Below are 23,806 nucleotides of genomic sequence, written 5' to 3'. Positions count from 1 at the left end.
ACAAACAAATTTGTTTAAATTTTCAGGCAAAAACGCTGCCTGCTTCTTGTTTAAAACTCCACCTGAAAGTGAGAACAGGCATTCTCATGGCACTATTGTAGCGGGCATCACAAGATATTTATGTGCCAGATGTGCTAAAGATTCATATGCCCCTTCCTGCTTCAACCACCCTTCCAGGGGACATGTGTCCAGGCCAGTGGTTCCCAAACTGGGGTTCATTAAATGTTACAGGGGGTTCTTGGGAAAAAAATCCTGAATGGCAGACAGAGATGGCCTTAAGGACCCCGGTCAGCATGGGGCAAGCAGCTCAGAGCCCCTGGACTTCCAAGAGCTAAGCAGATCAAAGCAAGCATATCTATCACAGTGAGGAGATTTAAACTTAAAGACTCCTTATAAGAAATGGAAAGGGAGGTGGATATTTTTTGCTATTTTTTAAAATAGGCAGCTGGTCTTGTTTTTAAAATGATTATGAAGAACAAGTTTAAGCTTTGTTGTAACGTCCTTTGTTTGCTGGGACTGCTCAAGACCTGAATGCTTGTGTAGGAAGAACTCTTTGAGTTAGCTTCTTAAATACCCTCATGCTGTTTCACATCTGATACTCCTTGATGAAACCTAGGAGCCTTGTCTTATAACAGGCTTATTCAAAGTGATACAAGTTATGAAAGTGAGATCTTGGAAGAGTGTTGCCCTTTTCATAATGTAATAAGAATACTATAACTAGTAATATAGTGTGTAATAAGCATGTCAAAAACAAATTTTATATTTCCAAGATCACTGCTTTTATAGTTTATACTCAGGTAAAGGAGAAAATCCCTGTAAATATTCATTTTTAGGAGGGGGTTCACAAGACTTGACATTTTAGTGAAAGGGGTTCACAGGTTGTTAAAGTTTGGGAACCACTGGTCCAGGCTGATGATGGGTTCTGCTCAACAACAATCCAAAATAGTGCAGACCAATGCACCTTCGTTTTCATTATCTGAGTCAGATGCCACCAGGAGAAGTTTGATTTTCTTTTTTGGTGGTTTGGGTTCTGTAATTTCTGCATTGGAGTATTGCTCTTTTAATACTTCTGAAAGCATGCTTCAGATTTTGGAAGGCACTTCAGATTCCTAAATCTTGGGTTGAGTGCTGTAGCTATCTTTAGAAATCTCACATTAGTACCTTGTTTTGTCAAATCTGCAGTGAATGTGTTCTTGCAGGGAACATTGAACTCCTTAGGGGAAAAATTGCAACACTTATTTAAAAAAAAGCATCATCAACATGGAAGCATGTCCTCTGGAATGGGAGCCAAAGCATGAAGGGGCAAACAAATATTTAGTATATCTGCCATATAAATACCTTGCAATGCCAGCTACAAAAGTGCCACCATCCAAATGCCTGTTCACTGTTTGGTGACATTGTAAACAAGAGGATAACATCTCCTGTACATTTAAACAAACATTTATTTTAGTGATTGGCTGTAAAAGAAGTAGGACTGAGTGGACTTGTAGGCTTTGAAGTTTTACTTTTTTGTTTGAGTGCAGTTGTGATAAAAAAATCTACATTTGTAAGTTGCACTTTAACAAAGATTGCACTATAGTACTTGTATGAGGTGAATTAAAAAATGCTATTTTTGTTTATCATTGTTACAGTGCAAATATTTAATAAAAAATATAAACTGATTTCAATTAGTAGAAAAACAAAGTATTCCATACATTTAAATTGGTATTCTATTGTTTAGCAGTGTGATTAATCTTTTTAAATTAATTGTGAGTTAACTGCAATTAAACAGCCCAAATATTTACTTTAATTTTAGATCCTCTACATTAGTCAACTAGAACTAATACTCTTAAAATACTTATTGCTAATTAAGTCTCCATGTAGTCTGGCTATAAAAATCCATCACATCCCATCATTGGGCAGCAGAATTTATGCTCTTGAAAATTATGTCTAACCTCAGTGGTTGTAAGGGCAACCCTTTAAGAATTGACTAATCTGTGCTGTATTTTCAACCTCAGTCTACCACTCACATCTCCCCAGGTGGTAGGCACCCCCACTAGTCTTCCTAATTGCCAAAACCTGCAGCTTTCCATTTTCAACAGCTGAAGAAAAAACTTTACAATGCAATTGTGTTTTCAGTATAAAAATAAATATGGTAATTCTGCTCCACCAATCTGATATTATAAATTTACTGGACTGATTGCATTGATTTGAACATGAAAGTGTTCTGATCCTCCTTTTAAAATTTTGCATTTAGGGTTGCTGCAGAAACCCTGCAGTCCTTAAAGGTTAACTAAAGCTTGGATCTTTACCACAGCTATTTTTGTTTCCAGTATTCAAATGAGATTTCAGAGTCCTGAATAGCTGTTAACACTACCTGCAACTAAGACAATTCCTCCTGCCATAGCTTAGCTGAATAAGTTGTTTAATGACATTCCAATTGTTGAGAAAGTTTGTTCTTAAGCCTATTTTTAATAGGCAAGACAGACACTAGAGTAAAGGAACTTAAGTATTATAGCATCAATGTTGTCCGAGATCTGCATGTTCCTGAAGAGTATCAGAGAGGTAGCTGTAAAAGCAACAGAGAGTCCTGTGGCACCTTATAGACTAACAGAAGTATTGGAGCATAAGCTTTTGTGGGTGAATACCCACTGCCTCAGCCAGATTTGTTCCTTTCAGGTCATTGTTACACTCCTCAAAAAGGAGGTTGAAGTACTTTTACAGAAGTACTGTAGTTGAGGCTGCCATTTCATGAGCTGTGATCTGGACCCTCTGCACTGCCATAGGTGGTATAAAGCCATGGAAGTTAGACCTTCCCAGTATCATAACTGGTGATTTGATATTATCTTGACCTTTTGAATCCATAGGAAACTTCTAGATGGCTGTGGGTATGCTGGCATAGTTCTGAGGGTTAGATGGGGCTTGAGTTACCTGACAGTCTCCCTTTCTTACACCCCCAAATGACAGCAGTACAAGTCAGACAAGATTGTTTTCAAGTGTTTATTAAGAGCAGAACTGCAACACAGGTGCAGGCAGTTACATCTTCTCCTGATCAAGTACAAAAATAGACATGCCTGATCAAGAGATGCTTAGTATTGACCTACAGATATGTAGAAATAAGTTCCATGAGGTCTGCTCTGTACAGATGTGCTTTTCAAGTGTCAGTCAAGGCTGGACTAAGTCAAGCTCTCTTGTAAACCTGTTTGCATACTTGGTCCTCACAGCGGAGCTCCTAACAAGAAGGGAGAACAAATGTTATTCAACTTATGTAGCAAAAGTCAACCTGACAGGTTCTTGTCAAGTTGAATTGGCTTAAAGCAAGTCATGATGAGCATCATGTAGAGCTTGTGCTGTTGCTGCCACTCTGCAACTAGTACCCACACATGTTATGCTTACACTGATCTACAGTGGGTTATGGCAAGCAGGATTCCAGAACAAAAGCACACTGCAATTCAAAAGTGGCACAAGTGCAAGATGCAGCTATTCATGCTCATTGCTAATCATCCCCACTTCATTCTGCCCCTTCACATGGAAGCTGGAGGGGGGCCATGCCATTGCTTCCAAGAGCTGTGTGGAGCAGCCCTCCTGTCCCTGCTCCCCAGTGGGAGCTTGAGGGCCAGATTAAAGTGACTGGCAGGCCAGATCTGGCCTCTGGGCAGTAGTTTTCCCACCCCTGTAATAGGGCAAGGCCCCATGCATTTATGCTGCAGCTGCCTGGGGCTCTAGGGGTGTTACCCACTACAAATAAAAGACTAGAAACCAACTTTAAACAGGAGTGAAAAGTGACACTGTCTAGTCACTTTTTTTTTTTAAAAGCAGCAAAGAGTCTTGTGGCACCTTATAGACGAACAGATGTTTTGGAGCATGAGCTTTCGTGGAGGAACACCCACTTTGTTGGATGTATTCACCCACGAAAGCTCATGCTCCAAAACGTCTGTTCGTCTATAAGACGCCACAAGACTCTTTGCTGCTTTTACAGATCCAGACTAACACGGCTACCCCTCTGATGTTTTAAAAAAAAAAAAAGTACCTGGGGTTGGCAATACTATGAATCAGCCTCAAAAAATGATTAGCTTTAAAAAAGTGTAAAAGATTTGGTGGTTTTATTTATATTCTGCTTTGAGCCTTTACAGTGCACTGGCATCACATTTTGATGTTGTTTCCTACAGCCACAAGAGCTAGAAACTTAACTTTTAAGAATGAAGGATGAAGTCATCACAGCCACTTGACCCCAGGAGTCTGAGCTTTAAGGATAATAATCATGAGATTTGGCAACACTGCCTTCTCTTTAGAGGCTAGTTACTTTCCAAAAGGCTCTTAAACACTGCAGTTCTTGAGTTGCAGTTTTCACAGGAGAATATTAAAACCAACCACCAAGAAAACTCCAAATTTTAAGTTGAGGGGAAAAAAATTGAGACTTCTGAGGTCTCAGGTCCACTGCACACAGGAAAGGAAAAGCACAGGAGCTCTGGACAGTTCTTCCTCTTGAAAGAAAGTTGGAGGGTCAAGTCTTCTAAACAAATCAAATAAAACTATTGCCATCAGTGTCTCCACTCAGATATTAACATCACAGTGAACATGTCAGGTCAACAACTATACACTTCATACTTAAATATCTGAGCCATTTTATCCAGAGTTAGTCATATATGCATTGACTCAGGGACAACGTTTTCCCCTGCTAGGTGCCTTTGAAGATCTGGCTTTTAGTCTGTGTCCCCTAGGGTGACAGACAGCAAGTCTGAAATTGGGATGGGGTGGAAGTTAATAAGCACCTATATAAGAAAGCCCCAAAGATCAGGATGGACCCTATAAAAATTGGGGCATCTGGTTACTCTAGTGTGTTCCCCAGTGCCTCATCTGTACAATGGGAACAACAGCACTGCTTTACCTGACTGCGGGGCTGTGATGTGAGGTATTCTAATACCATGATGATGGGGCCACATAAGTACCACAGGTAGAGTGGTCATTTCTCTACATCACTGCTATCCCTTCCCTGGGTTTTGGCCCACTCTTTCCACCTACCCCCACCTCTTTTCTGAATGAGAACTTGGCTCAGAGGGCTTGGCTGTATTTCTTATGAGTCCCCTGCATTCTCTTCAATGCTTCCTGCGCCCCCTCCCCCCACACAGAGATTCCTGTTTTATAGGTTAATCTAATGCAGGGGTGACCAACCTGTGGCTTTTCAGAAGTTAATATGCTGCTCCTTGTATCAGGGCCGGCTTTAGGCCAATTCCACCAATTCCCCTGAATCGGGCCCCTGTGCCTAAGAGGGCCCCGCGCCCAGTGAGAATCCCTTCCCTGGCTAGAGGCGCCTTTTTAATTTTTACTCACCTGGCGGCGCTCCGAGTCTTCGGCGGCGGGTCCTTCAGTACCACCGAAGACCTGGAGCGAGTGAAGGACCCGCCGCCGAAGACTCGGAGCACCGCCCGGTGAGTACAAGCCCCATGTGTTTTTTACATTTTCTTTTAATATATAGTTATCCCTGCCGGGGCCCTGTCAAAACTGTTCGAATTGGGCCCTGCACTTCCTAAAGCCGGCCCTGCCTTGTATAGGAACCAACTCTGAGGCTGGAGCTACAGGTTCCAACTTTTCAGTGTGCCAGGGGTGCTCACTGTTCAACCCCTGGCTCTGCCACAGGCCCTGCCCCCACTCCACCCCTTCCCACTCCCTCCCTGAGCTTGCTGTGCCCTCCTTCCTTTCTGCCCCCCCCCAGCCTCCTGCATCCCACAAAACAGCTGATCAAGGGGTAGGGAAGGCACTGATTGGCAGGGCTGCTGGTGGGTGAGAGGCACTAAGATTGCAGGGGAAGCTGATTGGGGCTACTGACTTATTACTGTGGCTCTTTGGCAATGTACATTGGTAAATTCTGGCTGCTTCTCAGAAGAAGGTTGGCCACCTTGTGCCAGACAGACAATCCTCATCTTGCAGAGGTCACTTGGTCTTGAGGACTGGGGAGGGGAGAATACTACCCTGAGAACTAATGGAGCAAGTGAAGAGGGTGGAAGTTTACATACATTTCTCTTCCAAGGCTCATATATCCTTCTTGCAATGCTTGAAGCGGGGAGTCTAGTAGCTCTTAATATTTAGTGTTATGTTCTAAGTAAAAGCAGCAAAGAATCCTGTGGCACCTTATAGACTAACAGATGTTTTGCAGCATGAGCTTTCGTGGGTGAATACCCGCTTCGTCGGATGCAACCACTTGCATCCGACGAAGCAGGTATTCACCCACGAAAGCTCATGCTGCAAAACATCTGTTAGTCTATAAGGTGCCACAGGATTCTTTGCTGCTTTTACAGATCCAGACTAACACGGCTCCCCCTCTGACACATGTTCTAAGTCTTTTGTCCCTTTTGCAATACCTAGAGATTGCACAGAGATAGACACTCAAACTAGAGGGTGGATAGACAAGAGTACCAACTCGAGAAGAGGAAGTTCAGGAATGCCAAGCCCAGATACAAGATTGAAACTGAAAAGAAGTCAGATATTTTGATACTGAAATGCTTCCAAGCCATTTTCAGAAGTCTAGGAGAAGAGACTTCTTCTCTAGTAAAGATAGTAGGGTCCTTGCCCTCTGTACCAACCACATGTATGTAGATTCTTCCTTTCCTGGTAATGTTTATGTTAGTAAGCCCTAGCATCCACTGCAGAGAATTGCATGGGAACATATCAGTTAACCCAAATCAAAGCAACAGTATAAATCCCTCATGCAGAGCCATGAAGTTAATTCACAATTGGAATCCAACTAAATACCAGATATAGCTGATCTCCTTCAATCCAATGAGTCCAGCCCCTGTTTTTCTTGTCACCAGTCTGGACACAAACAAGTTTGTCATTGTCCCAGGTAACCACACTCTGCATTTGAGAGAGAGAGAGAGAGAGAGACTTAACTTTAGTCTTACACCACATTCTTGTAGCCCCTCTCCCTTACCAGGGAGAGTTGCTCCCCACAGTTAGTGCTTCTACATCATGCTCTGTAGAAAGTGGGCTACCTTAAATCTCACATGCCTTGGAGTAAACAAGCAGTCCCTACCCCCACCTCAAAAAAATTTGAGGGTTCCTTCAATAAGTTTGAGAACAACATTTAGGTCTCAACACTAACAATTCATCGTTGGTCAGTTGAAGCAGTTTGGTGGATTTTTGCCTTGTGATTTGAGCAAGTACAGCCTTTTTTTTACCTTGCATTTTCTATGATCTAGGCCTTTATTGTCTTCTTCAAACTCCTCTCCAATTTTGAATTGGACAAAGTAACTTCTGAAAGTGCTGGTGGTTTGGATGGAGAATGAATCACCTTCCTGTTCAATCACCTTCTGTGGCTTCAGCATTTTTGCTATCTTGCGAGTTGCAAAGTCAATACCTTAGGAGAGAGATTTAACATCATGCATTTTTTTTTTTTGGTACTTGCCAGCCTACAAGACCCAGGCTACACTAATCAGCGCTGCCCACAAGAGTGCTTCCTAGAGCCAGTCTAGGTCTGGGTGCTGCTAGTGCGGCTCTATGTCAGAAGTAGATGAAAGGCCCCTTCTCTCAGGCAGTTTTCTTCAGCAATGTGTCTGCCTAGTATTTTACTCTTTCACAAGCATGGACTGCATAGTGTAGTGCAACTCCCAAGCTAAGTTCCTGGGATTTGATTAGCCTGGTACAGGAGAGAGTCTCCACTAGATGGGTCACCTTACACTATTGGTGAGTCATAGTAGTGTCCCAGTGCTGGCACAGGTGTTTACTATATTGACTTCTGCTTTACTAGTTCAACCCAATGGATGCTACTGCTGTGGTGGAAGCTAAGGTAAAGTTCAGCCTGTACTTAGTTATGCTGACCCAGCTAAAGTTGACATCAAATGAGATCTGCATGTGTAATTAAAAAAATCAGAATTTGGTCCTACAGGGCTTCCTAACTGTGGGGTCAGAGCTCTCCATGTTATTGGTTATTCCTTTGTTACAAGGAACTGTTCACATCTCCCTGTCCAGATTATGCAAGAGGTACCCACTGTAGCTTAGATACCTATTATATAGTGTTATTTGCTCCATTAAAGACCTGTTCAGCCTCACCTGTTCATCTTTTGGATGATTACCAGCACAATGTTTTCCCTCACATGTAGCATTTATAATCAGTAGATGGCAAGGGGCTGTCAAAAGCAGAGAGTTAGACACTTATGGTTTTGGCAGCCAAACCAAGCCACTTAGCCATTCGGTTGAGTAGTTCAAAGAATAATGTTGCATTTTTAAAAGGTACTATGTGTCTGTACTTGCTCTCTAAGTAGAGAGGGCACTACTGCTACCCATGCTCCACAGGGAAAGAAATTTAAGGATTTAAGTAGTTTTTAACTGTTCACATGCCACGACCATTACCAGGCTGATTGAGTTTAAACTCTAACCATTTCTAGGGACTACCAATTGCCATGCAACAGCTGCTGATCAGTAGCAAGTCTGCAAGACCAGACTCATTTCATATGGAGCATGAGACAACTAACCAGTGCCTATTGCCACTGGCAAGGGCCTGTATCCCTGAGCTGTTAGTTCAGAACACTACATGCATTAGTGTTTAAGTTCACTGGCAATGGAGACATTCAGCTCAAGCTAACACTCCAGAGACTGTTTCTTCTTCACATGATCTTTTTAAGACAGACATTTGTTTCTGTATGTGCCATGTGGTCTAGGAGTCAAGACATGGCCTCCCAATTTCCTGCTCAGAATACAAACTCTTAAGAGAAGGAGAGAGCCACAATAAGGCTTCCATTTCTACTGAGTGTAGACCGTTCAAGTGTTAGTTCTCTGCTGCCTAGGAACAGTGCAGTTGGCATGGTTCACATGAAGCTCTGATATGTGAAGCTATCTGACCCGCTGCTTTGGTTATATTCAAGCATCACAGGCTAAAGACATGGTCTGTCACCACATCCAAGATAAAAAGACCACACAAACCCAATAAGTCAATTAGATGGTCATGTTTATACACACCACTTTACAATGGAGTTGTCCCTAAGTAGAAGGGACAACTCTGTACTAGTAGCCTATATTGCTGATCACTATGCTGCAGCATTTGACCATGTAACCTTAGATATCAGAAGGAATGAAGAAAAAAACTGTAGTACCTTTAGACATCTTATGGTTAAAGTTGAAAAACTAGTGTGTTAGTATCCAGGCTTTTCTCAGCAGCATCATTCAAGTTATTTTTTTGAAGGGCTGTCAAGTCATCTACCCTAGCCTTGTTCCACGCTTTGGAAAAATTTCAGTTCCTAATTCTGTTGCTTAATTTTTTCCTAGGGTCATCCTCCCAGCAATCAGTTGACCTAGTTTTTTTCTCCTGTCCCTGTAACCTATACTACAACCACTAGAAAGAGCAAACTAGAGTAAAAAGAGAAGGAAAAAAAATCTGTTTGCAATAAAGGCAGAGAATCCTGACAAGATTACTCTGCTGCAACAACTTTCTGGAGCCATTTATTGCAAGGGTGATTTCAACTCACTTCAGCACAACTTGGCTTTAATAAGTCTTTTGGGAGCAGCCATTACATTTAACTCAGCTGCTCCTCAAAATTCCCTCTTGAGAGAGAGAGAGAAGATGAACTCCCATTCATCAAGGGGATTCATGCAAGTGTCTACTCCCCTATTTAGGCAGGGTGAACATTCATTGGCAGGTTAGTCTGTATCAGCAAAACAAGGAGTCCTTGTGGCAGCTTAGAGATTAACAAATTTGTTTGGGCATAAACTTGTGTGGGCTAGAACCCACTTCATCAGATGCATGGAGTGGAAAATACATCTTTTAATGTATTTATACCTGCTCCTGTGAGTGGTCATACCAAGTGTGAGGTCAGTCTAACAAGACAATTTCATTAACAGCAGGATACCAAGGAAGGAAAAATAACTTAAAGTGGTAATGAGTGGCCAATTTCAGACAGTTGACAGGAAGGTAGGAGTAACAGTAGGGGAAATTAGGTTTAGTAATAATCCAACCACTCCCAGTCTTTATTCAGGTCTAATCTGATGGTGTCCAGTTTGCAAATTAGTTAAAAAACTATTTGCATCTATTGGCAATTTTCCTGTAGGATAGGAAACATGATGCTAAGACCAACACCAAGCAATATATTTAAGTTGAGTGTATAACTGTTGGAAAGAGTCAGGGCCATTCAGCACACTTCTGACACCTTAAGAGTTTACAAAAAAAACCACAAGTTTCCCAGATTTGTTAAGGGTCTAAAGGCACAGCCTACATTTGCTGTTACATTACATAATTATTATAGCACTGAGGCCCTTTCTAGTTCCTCTCCCACATTCTCCTTGTTATTGCATATAATTGGTACGTCCCCATTCTTATCAGCAGTTCAGATGCTAGTTTCAGAAGTTAAAAAAGGTTGAGAACCTTCTTTAAGGTTCTTTCTGTTCTAGGTTCTTTCTGAGGCCCTCCCCCAACATGCTGCAAGAACTCCGTGGCCCACCTGTGCCACAACTGCTTTTCTGCACAGAAAAAACACAGGGCCAGTGTTGGGGGGAGGGGGTAAGCAAGCCAGGCAATTGCCTGGGGCCTCCATACCACAGGAGCCCCTACAAAGCTACATTGCTCAGGCTTCAGTTTCAACCCTGGGTGGCAGGGCTCAGGGACTGGGGCTTCAGCTTTCTGCCCTGGGCCCCAGAGAGTCTAATGCTGGCCCTGCTTGGAAGCCCCACTGAAGCCTGCTCACATCCGCCCCACCCCGCCCGTTGAGAATCACTGGCCTAAAGCATACCAGAGAAAGGACCACTATTTAGGGTCACCACAGTTAGTGATTTTGCAGCAGTGGTCTGCTAGACCCAACTCTTGCTGTATTAGAGGACTGGCATTTAAACGTATTTAGCAATAGGGAAGGTCAAGGACATTGTCACTGACAGAGAAAGTGAGAGTAGCTCATAGCTTCCTTGTAGCCCTAGTAAGGACGTAGAACATCTTATTGTGGGGAGCACTTTTGAAAGAGAGCCTTATTCTTGCAGATAACATGTATATTAAAAAGAGAGAATGTGAGGGGACACAGCTGAAGAAATCCCTCCCTCCCCCCAAAGTAAAGCAGCACTGCTAAGTCCTCATGAGAAAGACACCAACCAAGGACAGATATCAAGTTTCACTACAGGGAGCAAGGACTCCTGAAAGTAACAGCATACTAGTGATTAGTTACATTGTATCCCACACCATACACTGATCAGGCAGGCCAGTGAGGGACTAGCCAGCCCTTTTCTTGCCTATAGCAAGGAAAGAAAGGGGAAATTGGGTCCTCCTGCAAGGAGACAATTGCCCCCTCTCCCCACACAGAGAAGGAAAAGTTCAGCTAGATTTTAGCAGAGTTCAAACCCCTGTGCATAGAATTCTATCATTTTCACCTACCCAAAGCCAGCATGTAACTTTCAAAATTGTCACTGCTCACAAGATTCCAGGTGCCGCTGAAGTCCACAGGCATGGCTAGGCTGCTAGATCAAGACCCCCAAAGGGAAGTGCACACTGACTACACAGAGAGGATAGAGAGGGTATCTCCCAGCTAGGCCCTATATGAGGGGAATTGTGGGAGGGGTTACAGCTGGGAGCCTTGCTCGTGGGGATGTGCCACTGGCCAAACAAGAAGTGGAAGAGGGGGGTGGAAGTACAATTAGCTTCAGCTGGGATTGGAGGGGAAAGTTCACACTGTCTGAAATCTTTGTGTGGAGCAAATGTTACTGGCCCATGAGTCACAGTGGGGAAACGAGTGAATAGTTTAACCTTTTCATGGTCACTCCCTGCCCCCCTCAGTTTAAGAGCGGAATCAGGGACAGATTTTGTAGTTAGTAAGTGAGGGCCAGTGCAGGTGCATCAGACCCAGGCTCCTAGATTGGAAACCTACATGAGTCTGGGGAAAGTTAATCTCCTTATTATAAATATGACTTGCTAATAGAGGCACAAAGGACTGATCCTTATGCTGTGCATGACCTTATATCAGGGGGAGGAAGGTGAGCTCCCTGCCACAGTATTAGAAACTACAGTGCACATTCCTCTTGTTTCTGAATTATGACAAAATAATTATATTAATGCCTTTCCTGGATGTCTGGATGGGAATAGAAGGCAATAAAGTGTAGTGGTTAGAGCAAAAAAAAATGGCACCTGATTCTGATTCTTGGCTCTACAGTGAATGACCTTGATCATGTAACCTCTGTGTTTTTCAGTTTCCTCTTCTGTGTTCTCAGACCTTTTTATGCTGTGAATTATGACCAAGACAACCTGGAATCCAGCTGTGTTGCCAGTGTGCACAGTGATTGCAGTAGCTTTGATCACCACTTTTCTTGCTCAAATCCTTTCCCTGTCCTCAGTCTGGGAACACTGTCAGATGGGTAGTGGGTCTAGTAGTCAGAGCAAGAAAATGGGAGTCGAGAGACCTAGATTTAATTCACAACTCTGTCACTGAATTTCTTTGTAACCCTGCCTCAGTTTCCCATATGTGAAATGTGAATAGTAATGTCCATATTTGAAAAACACTTTAAAACTCTCAGAAATAATAATAATAAAAGTATAAAGTGCTGTCTTGTATCTAGATACAAGACATGACCTGCAAGTTCTTTAATACATACAAAGCCTGATCAAGTAAAGGGAATGCACACGATAACATGGATATGTTTAACAATTCATCCCTGTGATGCTACATCAAATGCCACATATGGAGGTACAGAACATAAGGATCAGAGCAGAGGGTGATTTCAGTAGAGAATTTCCTGTCTTCAAGTGGAGGAAGAGGGATAGAGTGCAAGGAATCCTTTTTCCTTAGGTGGTGGGACTTTACCTTTTTCAGTAGCTAAAGTAATCAGTATTCTGCTAAGCAAGTCCTTCTGCATGGAAAGGGGAATGTGAGTCCAGGCATGTAGTAATTGACTGACCTTGGGAGAATGAAGATGATGGAAGCCCTTACCCCTTTTATGTGTGGAATTGAGGTGATTCTAATATTTGGATTCCTTTATTTTTCTGTTGTGAAGTGACCTTTCTCCATTGTCTATATAAATAAAAGCCAGGAGGCAGTATGGTCTAACAGTGTTTCTTTGCAGGTTATCAACTTCTTATTCAAAGCAAAAAAATGTTCGTGACCACCTTACATTTACTATGAGTATAAAACATATGAATTATAACAATAAGCCTATACTATTTGTGTGTGTTTTGAGACACTTGACCTTGAAGTATAGGACTGTATAGGGAGCAAGATTTTCTTTACTTTAGATTGACATTTTTATTACATCTTGCAACTCCTGCTACTTCCCCCTGAGAGTTGCAGCCTATTGGTTGAGAAACTCTAGTCTAGTAATCACTAGTGGATTAAGAATGAGGCTAGGAGCTCCAGAGTTCATGAAAGATATGTGTATGGGAAAGTCAGATAATTTTAACTGTTGTGCCTCAGTTGCCTCATCTGTAAAATGGGGATAACAATATTTTTCCTATCTCAGAGATGTGTTCTGAGGATTACTTTAGTCACAGGTCTGAGGTATTCAGATGCTATAGCAATGAGCACCACAGAGGAACCTATAAATATCTGAAAGAAGAAAAATTATGTGGCTATTAAACTTTAACCCAGACTGTGCTGCTGTTGTAGCAAAAAATAATGGTGAAATTGACATTTTTATTAGTCAGAATCTTGAATGAGGAAACAGTCCCAACTACTATATTTATTTAGCTGCTGCTGAATTGAGAGCCAGGATTTCACAAACCTGGTTTCAAAACTCTAACCACATTTCTGGAGCTAACAGTTGTGCCTACTTGACCCATGTGACCATGGAAGTAGAATACTGGGATACCAAGGCATTCTTCCTCTGCTGAAAATGGTATTGTTCTCTAGCATATAGTGTAACAGGGAATGACCCAGACAAACAATTTGTAGTTTATAAAATAGCATTTCCCCCCAAAGAGTTAAATTCTACATATAATTTATTAAGTGGTCAATGTAGGAACCAAAAAGGGCTTTGTTCTTGCTTCTTAGAAAGATAAATTCTGCATAGATGGATCATGGGTTATTTTGGCGTAATCCTTCCAGGCTTCTCTCCCACAATAAGGAGGGTTCAGCTGGGTCACTGCTTGGAAGGGCATAAGACCCAGAGCCTCACTGGTATTTAGTCTCCTAACCTCCATGGAAATCAATGGAAGTTAGGAGCCTAAATACCTTCAAGGATCTGGGCTTAAAATGTTATGGTGATGGGTGCTGCATAAGAACATAGACAGATAGGAAACTTCCAGAGAAAACTTACATAGTGTAGAAAGTTATGCTAATAGTTCAGTAGGTGGAGCTCTTCCCTTTAAATCAGTACCAAACTATAAGCCTAGGTACAGAGGCTATACTGCTTGAATTGCCAGCTTTAAGGTGAGACATAAAAAAGTATCCTTTACAATTGAGCTCATTATGGATCCCATGGAGATTTTTGTAAGCATAGCCCAGCGTGCTGGACAAATTCCAATATGAGTAATTTCATTCTGCCCCATAAATTCCCCTGTAGTTTCAAAGTTCTGTACTGTTGTGTAGTGTTGCTGTGCACAGCTAGGCATGGAGATAGTAGCATTTCAGTATTAGATAAAGTGATTCCAAGCAGACATATTGTTTGTAAAATATTTTAAGCTTCTTCTGGATGAATGAAATGTGTAGTATAAACATAATATTCTCATAATACAGTACAGCTGAGCACAATGAATAATTCATCTGACAAATTTAGCCTTTTTATCCCACTTGCAGCACATCTGTGAACAGATTATAATTCCTGTAAATGTATTTGTTATTTGAATTTATTCAGTGAACTGGATTATTTGTGTGAATACTAGATTTTAAATATTTTTGGGGTCTTTTAGGGCTGGTCAGCATTTGAAAATTTTACTGATATAACTTTTTAGGTTGGGGTGTGATATTTGTATTAAATTTGTTATACTTGTATAACTCCATGTGGACACAGAGTTATGTATAAAAGTGACTTATACTGGAGTAGTTATTGCCCTGCCTATACAGGAATAGCAAAATAACTCTCAATTTGGCAACTTCTCAGAAAGATGACATCTTTAATAGTTCAACACAACAGTGTCACATTTTGTCTGATATCATGTTTTAATGTGGGATCATTTTGCCCAGAGGCAAGAATGCAACCCACTGACCCATACTCACTAGCTACATCTCTGTTATTGTGGGGAAGGTAGCTATTCCAAAAAGCCCTCATAGCTAGAAAATTAATTATAAAAATGCCACATCCTAGTCTCAATGAAGTCAACAGGAGTTTTGATTTTATTGGGACCAAGATTGGGTAATCAAAGTAGAAATTGATGCTGTGTTGGTTTGTGGGTTCTAGTGGTACAATAGAAAGGAATGATCAGTATTCACAATAGAACTATGACTCTAGTCCAGCAAGCTGCTCTGCATAGGCAGACTGTTTCACTCATGCAGAATCCCATTGCTATTGGTGATACTCTGTGCTGGGTTAAGGATTGTCCCTGTGGAAAAGCTTCTAAGATTTAGGCTACCGGACTTTGATTCATTTTATAAATGCTAAACAAATTAACACACTTGCTTATCACCGAAATTTTTATTGAAACACCTATTACACATAACTGCATGAAAGACCAGCAAAATATAACATGTGTAGACCAGGCCACTACAGAGCATTCTGTTTAGTGCACAACGCTTCTCTTGAATTATATAAATAAAGTATCACAAAACACACCAGCATCATGATTTACAAAGTAAATCTCAGACTTAAAGTGCAATTTTACTCTGAACAGTAACTATAAACAGCACTCTCTCACAGAAAATGTCTGTTCTGCTTGTGTATTCCAGGTCACATCAGATCACTTTAATGACTAAGCTAAATCTTTATTGCTTTTTATTCCTGTCAGTCCTGCAGAACGAACATAGCTGAGAGAGAGATAGAGGTGAATTCTGTACCTTCCTGGACATTATCAGTAAAATTGTTTACTTAAATTCCAATCTATTAGCCCAGTTAAGGCAGTGGGACTGCCCAGATGTCACTGATTTGGCCTACAGTATCTTTATTACCTATGATGATGCGTGAGCTAGAAAGAACCTAGCTTGACTATCAAAGTCCAAGGTGAGTTTGCATAGCTGCCAGTGAGAAACAAACATTTTTAATTATAAACAGATCACATTAGATCTGGAAATCACTGAGAAGAAATAAACATGGAACCTCTTAGTGCCAATTTCAGTCACTTTTCAGAGTCAGAAGTGCACTTTAAGGTAATGTGCTCACTTTATCACAAAGATTTCTTTGAAATACAGTATAGATGCTCTGAAGAAACCAATGGTTGCAAACCGGAACTAGCAGCAGCACACAGAGGCTCTAAAGCATAAATTAATTCCAGCATTTTTGTGTACATGTGGAGATGCCATGCATTGCTCACCTTGTCCAGAGCACTGAGAATCTCATGTTCTGATAGCATATCTGATCTGGTCAGTATGACAGACCACTGTTGTGGAGGATGCAGTTCAACAGTTTTCTCATACTATCTGAATAATAGCTCCTCAAGCCCTGGAACTTTTGATAAGGCACTTAAGTCACACACAAAATGGAGAGAGAGGAGTGTAGAAATCACCAGCATGACATTTATAGAGTTGTTCTAATTTACACACCCAATTTGCTATGCTCACTTCAGAACCAGACTTCTAGGAAAGAAAAATTACATGTGTAGATTACATTGGAGCCCTAGTCTCTCCTTACCCTTCCTCCCCTCCAGTTATAGAAATTCTGGCTCAGAAATCAAATGTCTCACAAATCTTATTCCTCATTCCAAAGAAAGGGCCCAATTGAATAATTTGCACAATGACACTGTTCTTAACCTTTAGCCATTAAACCAGTAGCTGGGCCCAGTTTCTGAAGCTGGGCTGTCCTTTCATGAAGAATAGGGTTAATCTTAGACTAAGGCAATTATTATATAATTTCCTGCTCCTGATTAGCATCAAATAATTTTTCAAAGCCCTAGACCCCTGGCAGGGAAACACAGAAATAAAGTTATTCACTGCATTTATATATAAACCCAACCCAGCCTCATCCTGCTCCTCATTTAAACCACTCAGCTGTGACTATGCTGCTGGTGCTAAAATGTAAAATTATTCTAGCATGTGATTTGCAATCTTTCTTATTGTTCTTTGCTTTATCCTGTAGTTACAGTAGGAACAATATAGTATTTAAAATAAATCAGACTATTATATACTCCAGATTTTGGAGTATGCTAATTACTATGGATCAGTGATAGGTGAACTGTAACAATTTTTTTTTTTCATTTTCATGAGCAGACATTCCCAAGCTTTCGGTTAATACACATGACAGTGGAAGAAAGTGTAACTTTGCCTTGAAATGACCTTGTCTTTTGTTATAACACAGTAAAGTGTTCAAAACAGTTGTGTTGTTTATCACTTTACAGGTCATTCAGTTTGAACAGCGAAACTAAATAGGTCAATTTTGCTTTCTGTTTCTAGTCAATTTCACTTTCTGGTTCTAATGCACTAGTGCCTGGCCTATAGGTACACCACAGCTTAAATTGAAATAAATTATGTCACTCAGGGGTCTGAATTAGCTACCCCTCGAGTGACATAACTTATGCTGATTTAAGCGCCGGTGTGAACAGTGCTATGTCGATGGGAAAGCTTCTTCCACTGACATAGCTACCGCTGCTCGTCGGGGCTAGAGTAATTAAGCCCAATGGAAGAACTCTCTCCCGTCGGCTTAGAGCAGCTACACTAGTGAGCTTACAGCAGCACACTAAGTTTTAGTCAAAGATATCTGTAACTTCAGAGTTTGTAAAACCCATTTTGTTTCATTTAATTATGCTCAGTTGTAGGTATCAAATTGTAGCACTTGATGATTCCCCTTTAAAATGCATAATTGCAGGGCCTGCTTCTCCACTGTCTAGCATCTTTTGTTGCTGTTCATGTGCAAAGTGAGTGTAAAACAGCAGCACAGCTGAGTGGCAGCATTTTGCACCCACTTCACTCTCAGTTTGCACAACTGTAAATGACAAGGTAAAGGACAGTGGAGGAATCAAGCTCCTAAGGCATTGTTTTCACTGCTAAAAAAGGTCTATTCTTAAACTTCAGGATAATGAATGAGTGTCAGCTATCCCTGAGGTAAAAACACTAAGAAGACAAGTTACTTTAGGCCTTGTCTACACTGCGACTTATAGCGCTGAAACTTTCTTCACTTAGGGGTGTGAAAAAACACACCCCTGAGCGATGCAAGTTTCAGCGCTGTAAAGTGGCAGTGTAGACAGTTCTACAGTGCTGGGAGCTATTCCCCTCGCGGGGGTGGTTTTATTACAGCGCTGGGAAAGCTCTCTCCCAGCTCTGGAGCCATGACTACACAGCCACATTAAAGCGGCAGCGCTTTAATGTCGGCTGTGTAGACATACCCTTTTACTGTGAGGTAGACTAGGGCTGTGTCTACACTGCCACTTTCAGCACTAAAACTTTAGTCATTCAAGGGTGTGAAAAAACACACCCCTGAGCAACAAAAGTTTTAGCGCTCAAAAGCGACAGTATAGACAGCACTTTATCGCCGGGAGGTGCACTCTGGGCGATAAAGCTACCACCACTCATTTGGGGTGGGGGGGGGTTTAAATCGCCGGGAGAGCTCTCCCCTGGTGATAAAGTGTGACTACACTGGCCACATCACAGCGCTGCCATGGCTGTGCTGTAATATGGGAAGTGTAGACATACCCTTGGTGAGGTCAATAGAGCTGACCTTTCCTAGTTTATCTTAGTTTTACCATAAGTGCCTTGTCCTCACTGTGTCTTTACCTCAGGATAGCTCATGCATGTTAGTTAACCTGAGGTAAAACATACTTTTTTAAGACAAGGCCTGTGCTGTAAAAGCTCAATCCCCATACGCACAAAACTCCCATTGAATTCAATGGTACTTACATACGTACAAGGGCTACAGAATCAGACCTGATTTACTAGAAGAGATTAAACATCTTCCCATGTTAAAGCATAGGGTTTTCACAGCATAAAGACAGGCTAGATTACAGTGTCTGTTCCTGCTTACACCCCCTAGCATATTTCTGTAAAGGGGCCAGAATAACTCCAACATTCCTGTCTTCACTTTCTGGACTATACAGGTTGTGTTTTTCAATGTAAGCCTGGACTGCATCAGGGACCAGATAACGGATGCTCTGTCCTCTCCTCAGTGCTCTCCGGATCTTGGTGGAAGAGATGTCATTGGTGATCCACTCTTCTATCAGGTGAATGTTATTCTTGTGTTGCCATAGTGTGTCAGATTCATAGATAAATTTCTGTGCATTGTTTCCAGCTCTAGTTATGCAGACAAGGCCATGGTTTGCCACAATTTCAGTGATGTCTTCCAGCTTCCACAAGTTGGGGATTCCAAAGGACTCCAGCATGTCAGCTCCACAGAGCAGCTTCAGCTGTGGGACACCTAAAAAAAGGGAATGGACAAAGGTTCAGTTTTAGCCACTGCTATTTGCTGACTCAGCAAGGATTTAACACTTCCTCTCCATATCCTGGGTATACTGAGGTAATGGGATGAAATTAAGAAAAGGAACATTCAGACAGTGTATTAGAAAAAACATCCTGATAAGATTTATTAGGCTATCCACAGAATAGTCTCCAAAGGGAGCACAAAGCACTAGAAAATATATTCTAAGGGATGAGCCTAACGCTGGCCTTGTGATGAAGCAATCCACCACTGAAGATGAGACAGCTCAAGGGGGGTAGCTACAAAAGGGTTAAATACAGAAGGGTATCCTAATTTTATTAAAACCTTACATGACATTCCAAAGAGATTCTCCTTAGGGAAGGAGAAACCAAATACAAAGCTGAAGATCTGAGGAAGAGGTCTGCGGACCTCAAAAGCTTGTCTCTTTCACCAAAGGAAGTTTGTTTGGCTTGATAGTTGTATGCCCTTCATAGGTAGCTGGCGTTAGTAGGCTCTGGCCAGGGAAGACTAAGATGGCAAATTATTTTTAAAGGATCAAAAAACCAAATTGGGGAAAAAAATCCATCATGGAAAGTTGAAAGGGGCTTATTGGCTGAAACCAAAAGGGGTGGTAAGAAACTGGCAAGCTTGTTAGATCTTAGTTCATGCGGGTGCTCAGGTTAAATAGAGATGAATAATAAAATTACATCTTTGTAAGAAGTAATAATCAATCTGGATGTTAGCTAGAATTTGTAAATCATGCTACTCCACTTTCATGGGGTTTTAAATTACACCCCACCCCCATTTCTGGATATACAAGGGACTTCTGGCTTATTGTCCTTCCTTTCCTCATTGAATAAAAAGAGCCTCTGACCCACAATTCCTTAACTTCAGCTGTAGTGTGACAAATCTCAGTAAACTAAATGGTTTTTTCCAGTTCAGATTTCTGTTATCCTAAGGATTATTGTAAAACAAGATTACTTCACCCTGATAGTCTACTATTATGAAGGAGACTACTGATTCATGCCATATAATCTAGATGTTTTATATTCTTTACATTGTTCAGTAGGGAGGTCAGAATTGAGATCTAATATCAGAAAAATGCTTCCCAATGGCAGATCACCATGGCCTGAAAATAAGTGTGTGTTGCTATGGGGATTTCTTTCGCAAACATACTCAACCTTTTGTTTCTGGACTCAGTTGATTCTTTTTAGCAGGAATGTATCTATTTGCTTCCTGTTTTCTCTTTCGGCCTGGCTTTATTAAAGGTACAGCATTCTGCAGACTGTTAGCAGGAGTAGAAGATGCAAGTTTCTGATGATGGTATCTACAAAATAAATAAATTTTTAAAGAGTATTAAAGTTGTGCAATAACCTAGGGAAGAGAACCACCTACTGAATCATATTTCATCACTTCCTCCTGCAGCAGCACCCTGAGTTTTTCATAGAGGTCTCTTGAGAACTGCCCCAATCATGGGCTGTGAGATCTGAGTCCTGTGACTGCCGACGTGCTGGAGCTAGACGCATCAGCAATTCAGTAAGTTTATTTTTTCAATTGGACGGCGTTAGAGTGACACAAACCATATGGAGAGGAAAGGTAGACACAGGAGCATCACAGGGGTGAAGGAAGATTGAAAAATAGGCATTCCTTTAAGGTTCTCATACTACATTTAAAAGCACGGAAGAGCAGCATTGTGCATTAGCAGAGCTCAGTGAGGGAAGCATGGGCCCACTCTACTCTTGGCTCTAGTCACCATTATGAATCCCTCACTTTCTTCAATGCTAAAAAGTCATCAAAAATAAGTAAGTAAATGATATGCCCTTGGAAATTTTAAACTGTTCATAGTCTCAGCATATATGCATGGGGGCCTAATCCCCCAACCCTTATTTATGTGAAAAACTCTTGCTTATATGAATAGTCCCTTTGACTTCCAGGACTATTCATGTAATTAAGAGTTGCAGAACTGACCCTTAGCCATTTAAACCATTCCTGTCCTGATCCTACTCAAGGAATATGTGACTTTTCAGTGTATGGCTATGCAATACCTTAGAACTTTGAGTGTCTCCAGCCACTCATTCTGGCTGCTTTCCCAGTCATCAACTTGCACCCAGTCTGAGCTTTCTGTAGCAAGCTTTGCCATGGTTACTCGGTGATTGGCGCTGATCAAACTTTTCTTCTTATATGCATCACCCACTGGGGAAATGATTCCTTTGATTACGTTGTATTTTCCTGCATGACAAACACACCCACACAAAAACATAAGGAGTGACTGAGCAGATGTCAACTTCACTGTATTGTACATAAAGTACTTCATATGCATGGTCATTATGGTCTTTAAAAGAAGATGAATGCTATTTTCCCACAGAGCCTTGTTAACCAATCTACTGGAACTGGAAAAGTGCTGTGCACTGTGGCCGATGAATGGAGCACAACTATGAAAGAGAATTTGAATCATGCTGCCAAGTGTGGGTGATGCAGACTACAAAAAGCTGGTGTGATAGTCTCAGGGTTTGGGGAGAAGAGGCTGGGATAGATTGACAATATTGTGAACTCCTTTTTGTTTTGTGGACTCCATTTTGTTTCTGGGTCTCTCTTTTGTATTACAACCTTTGTTTTGAAGTGTGACCTTCATGTTGTATTGCAGCCTTCATCGTGGATTGGAGCATCCATTTTGTGCCAGGGGCTTGACACCTAGTGGAATAACTATGTCTGAGAAGCAATGACAGAGCAATCAAGGGCTATCAACATTGAATGACTCTTCCCTAGTAGAATAATAGTTTTTCTATCATTAGGGTCTTTGACTCTGAATGACAGGGGAGAAGCTGTAATCCCAAACTTACCCAGCTGGAACACATAGACAACAGGGAGACAGATTGTTTTAAAAGAGGGTTGTTTTTCTCCATAACGTGCCAGGCCATTGGCACATGCAAAATGACCAGTTAAAAGAAGGCAGCAAAAGATGCATAGTTTAAGGATGCTGATCAAACCCAGGACTCACAGGAGGGATGAGATTAGACTTTGGGTTGGCGGGTGCATTCAGGATGTTGTTGTTTTTCAAAGATCTGTTACTCTTGAAAAGGTTAGAGAGTTAAGTGTCTGTGATTAAAAAATTCCTTTGCTAAGTCTCAGAGTAGCAGCCGTGTTAGTCTGTATCCGCAAAAAGAACAGGAGTACTTGTGGCACCTTAGCGACTAACAAATTTATTTGAGCGAAAGCTTATGCTCAAATAAATTTGTTAGTCGCTAAGGTGCCACAAGTACTCCTGTTCTTTTTGCTAAGTCTGTGTTCCTTGACTACCTCCTACCACATTGACCCTGAAAGTTTTAATTATAAACCAGGGCTACAACAGATATGACCTATTACTGTGCTATATTCCCTGCAACTCTGGAAATTCTTCTTTGTCTTAGGTTAATTATTATCATGCATACACTCATACTCATCTCTACATCTTGTGAATATAGACACTGTCATAGCAAAACAATCGCAGATACTCACACATATGCACTCACCTAAACACACAACCGCACACATCTCAGAGCTGTATTTTGAGTTAGCTAAGCTATTACTCCTACCTGTTTCATGCAAGTAGTCTTTAGCCAGTTCAAACAGCCTCAGATGCATGTTGGTGATTGGATTGAAAGAACCACAGGCCAGCAGAACGACCTCTGTCTTGTTATCTGGATTCTCCATAGGATTTCTCTGAAGCCACAGGTCCAAATGGAGAACTTCAGAGTCACAGCCACAAACTACAGTAAGGAGAGAGGACAAAAAAGTTGTTTTCTGCTCCTACAGAGAACCTGAATAAAGCAGATCGTTTGATTAGAAATTAACAACCCGTCATGCTAACATCAATGTTTGCTTTAGAATCTCTTACACAGGGTTTCTCAAACAGGGGTCGCCACTTGTGTAGGGAAAGCCCCTGGCGGGCCAAGCCGGTTTGTTTACCTCCCCCATCCGCAGGTCCGGCCGATCGCAGCTCCCACTGGCTGCGGATCACTGCTCCGGGCCAATAGGAGCTGCTGGAAGGGGCAGTTAAACACACCGGCCCGGCCCGCCAGGGGCTTTCCCTATACAAGCGGCGACCCCTGTTTGAGAAACCCTGCTCTTACATGATGCTCCACCTTTGAAATTAGGAGGTTAACACTGGATGCAATTCTGCTACCTCCAGAAGGTGTAACAGAGAAAGTGCGACCAGAGAGACTGACTGGGGCAAAGGTGGCTATCTGGGCCTTAAGTATGGGAAACATACAGTTGGGGCTACTCAGGGCTTCAAAGGATGTAAAAGGAAGAGAGCAGGGGGAGACAACATGAGATTTATGTGCAGCAATGTGACTGCACTAAGGGACAACTCAGAGCTTTAGTAAAGTATAAAGTGTAAATGGTGAATAATGGTGAATAATAGCAGCACTGCCATCCCAGGATTCAAAAATCATGAATCAGG

The 23,806-nt window shown here is 41.6% G+C and overlaps 2 protein-coding genes and 1 long non-coding RNA gene across 7 annotated transcripts in view; 1 reads left to right on the top strand and 2 right to left on the bottom strand.

The window, feature by feature from the left end:
- The window catches only part of LOC123354189, a 34,979-nt gene that overhangs the window by 4,720 nt on the left and 6,453 nt on the right, over positions 1-23,806 (top strand). For 2 of the 4 annotated variants that reach the window (XR_006574655.1, XR_006574657.1), the window contains exons 2-3: positions 19,049-19,171; positions 20,791-20,901. This is a non-coding gene — a long non-coding RNA (uncharacterized LOC123354189). Of the gene's footprint in view, positions 1-19,048; positions 19,172-20,790; positions 20,902-21,730; positions 22,530-23,806 lie in introns of those variants that run through there. The other 2 variants (XR_006574656.1, XR_006574654.1) reach the window with 2 other exon arrangements.
- RBP7 (retinol binding protein 7) lies at positions 2,966-11,501 on the bottom strand. The gene is made up of 4 exons (XM_044995947.1): positions 11,324-11,501; positions 7,155-7,333; positions 6,730-6,831; positions 2,966-3,211 (listed from the first exon to the last, which is right to left on the bottom strand). The coding sequence occupies exons 1-4, from the start codon at positions 11,394-11,396 to the stop codon at positions 3,161-3,163; spliced, it is 405 nt and encodes a 134-aa protein (XP_044851882.1). The 5' UTR covers positions 11,397-11,501; the 3' UTR covers positions 2,966-3,160.
- NMNAT1 (nicotinamide nucleotide adenylyltransferase 1) overlaps positions 18,336-23,806 on the bottom strand; it is a 19,407-nt gene continuing 13,936 nt past the window's right edge. The window contains exons 1-5 of one of the 2 annotated variants that reach the window (XM_044995943.1): positions 22,938-23,072; positions 21,973-22,056; positions 21,411-21,594; positions 20,547-20,692; positions 18,336-19,365 (exon numbers count right to left, since the gene is read on the bottom strand). In XM_044995943.1, the coding sequence (XP_044851878.1) occupies positions 18,953-19,365; positions 20,547-20,692; positions 21,411-21,594; positions 21,973-21,997 (768 nt within the window). In that variant the 5' untranslated portion in view covers positions 21,998-22,056; positions 22,938-23,072 and the 3' untranslated portion in view covers positions 18,336-18,952. Of the gene's footprint in view, positions 19,366-20,546; positions 20,693-21,410; positions 21,595-21,972; positions 22,057-22,937; positions 23,112-23,806 lie in introns of those variants that run through there. The other variant, XM_044995942.1, reaches the window with a different exon arrangement.

The sequence above is a fragment of the Mauremys mutica genome, chromosome 21 (assembly GCF_020497125.1).
Source record: "Mauremys mutica isolate MM-2020 ecotype Southern chromosome 21, ASM2049712v1, whole genome shotgun sequence".
NCBI lineage: Eukaryota > Metazoa > Chordata > Testudines > Geoemydidae > Mauremys > Mauremys mutica.
This window is presented reverse-complemented; position numbering and strand designations above follow the sequence as displayed.

What these genes read in the sequence shown, in the direction of transcription:
- RBP7 (XM_044995947.1), bottom strand. Translation starts at nt 11,396, where the DNA reads ATGCCTGTGGACTTCAGCGGCACCTGGAATCTTGTGAGCAGTGACAAT. An exon ending in TAGATCATAGAAAATGCAAG is followed by an intron (nt 6,832 to 7,154) that starts GTAAAAAAAAGG and finishes TCTCAAATGCAG; the next exon opens with AGTGTGGTTACCTGGGACAA. An exon ending in AAGGAGATCAGCTATATCTG is followed by an intron (nt 3,212 to 6,729) that starts GTATTTAGTTGG and finishes CCTTCTTGTTAG; the next exon opens with GAGCTCCGCTGTGAGGACCA.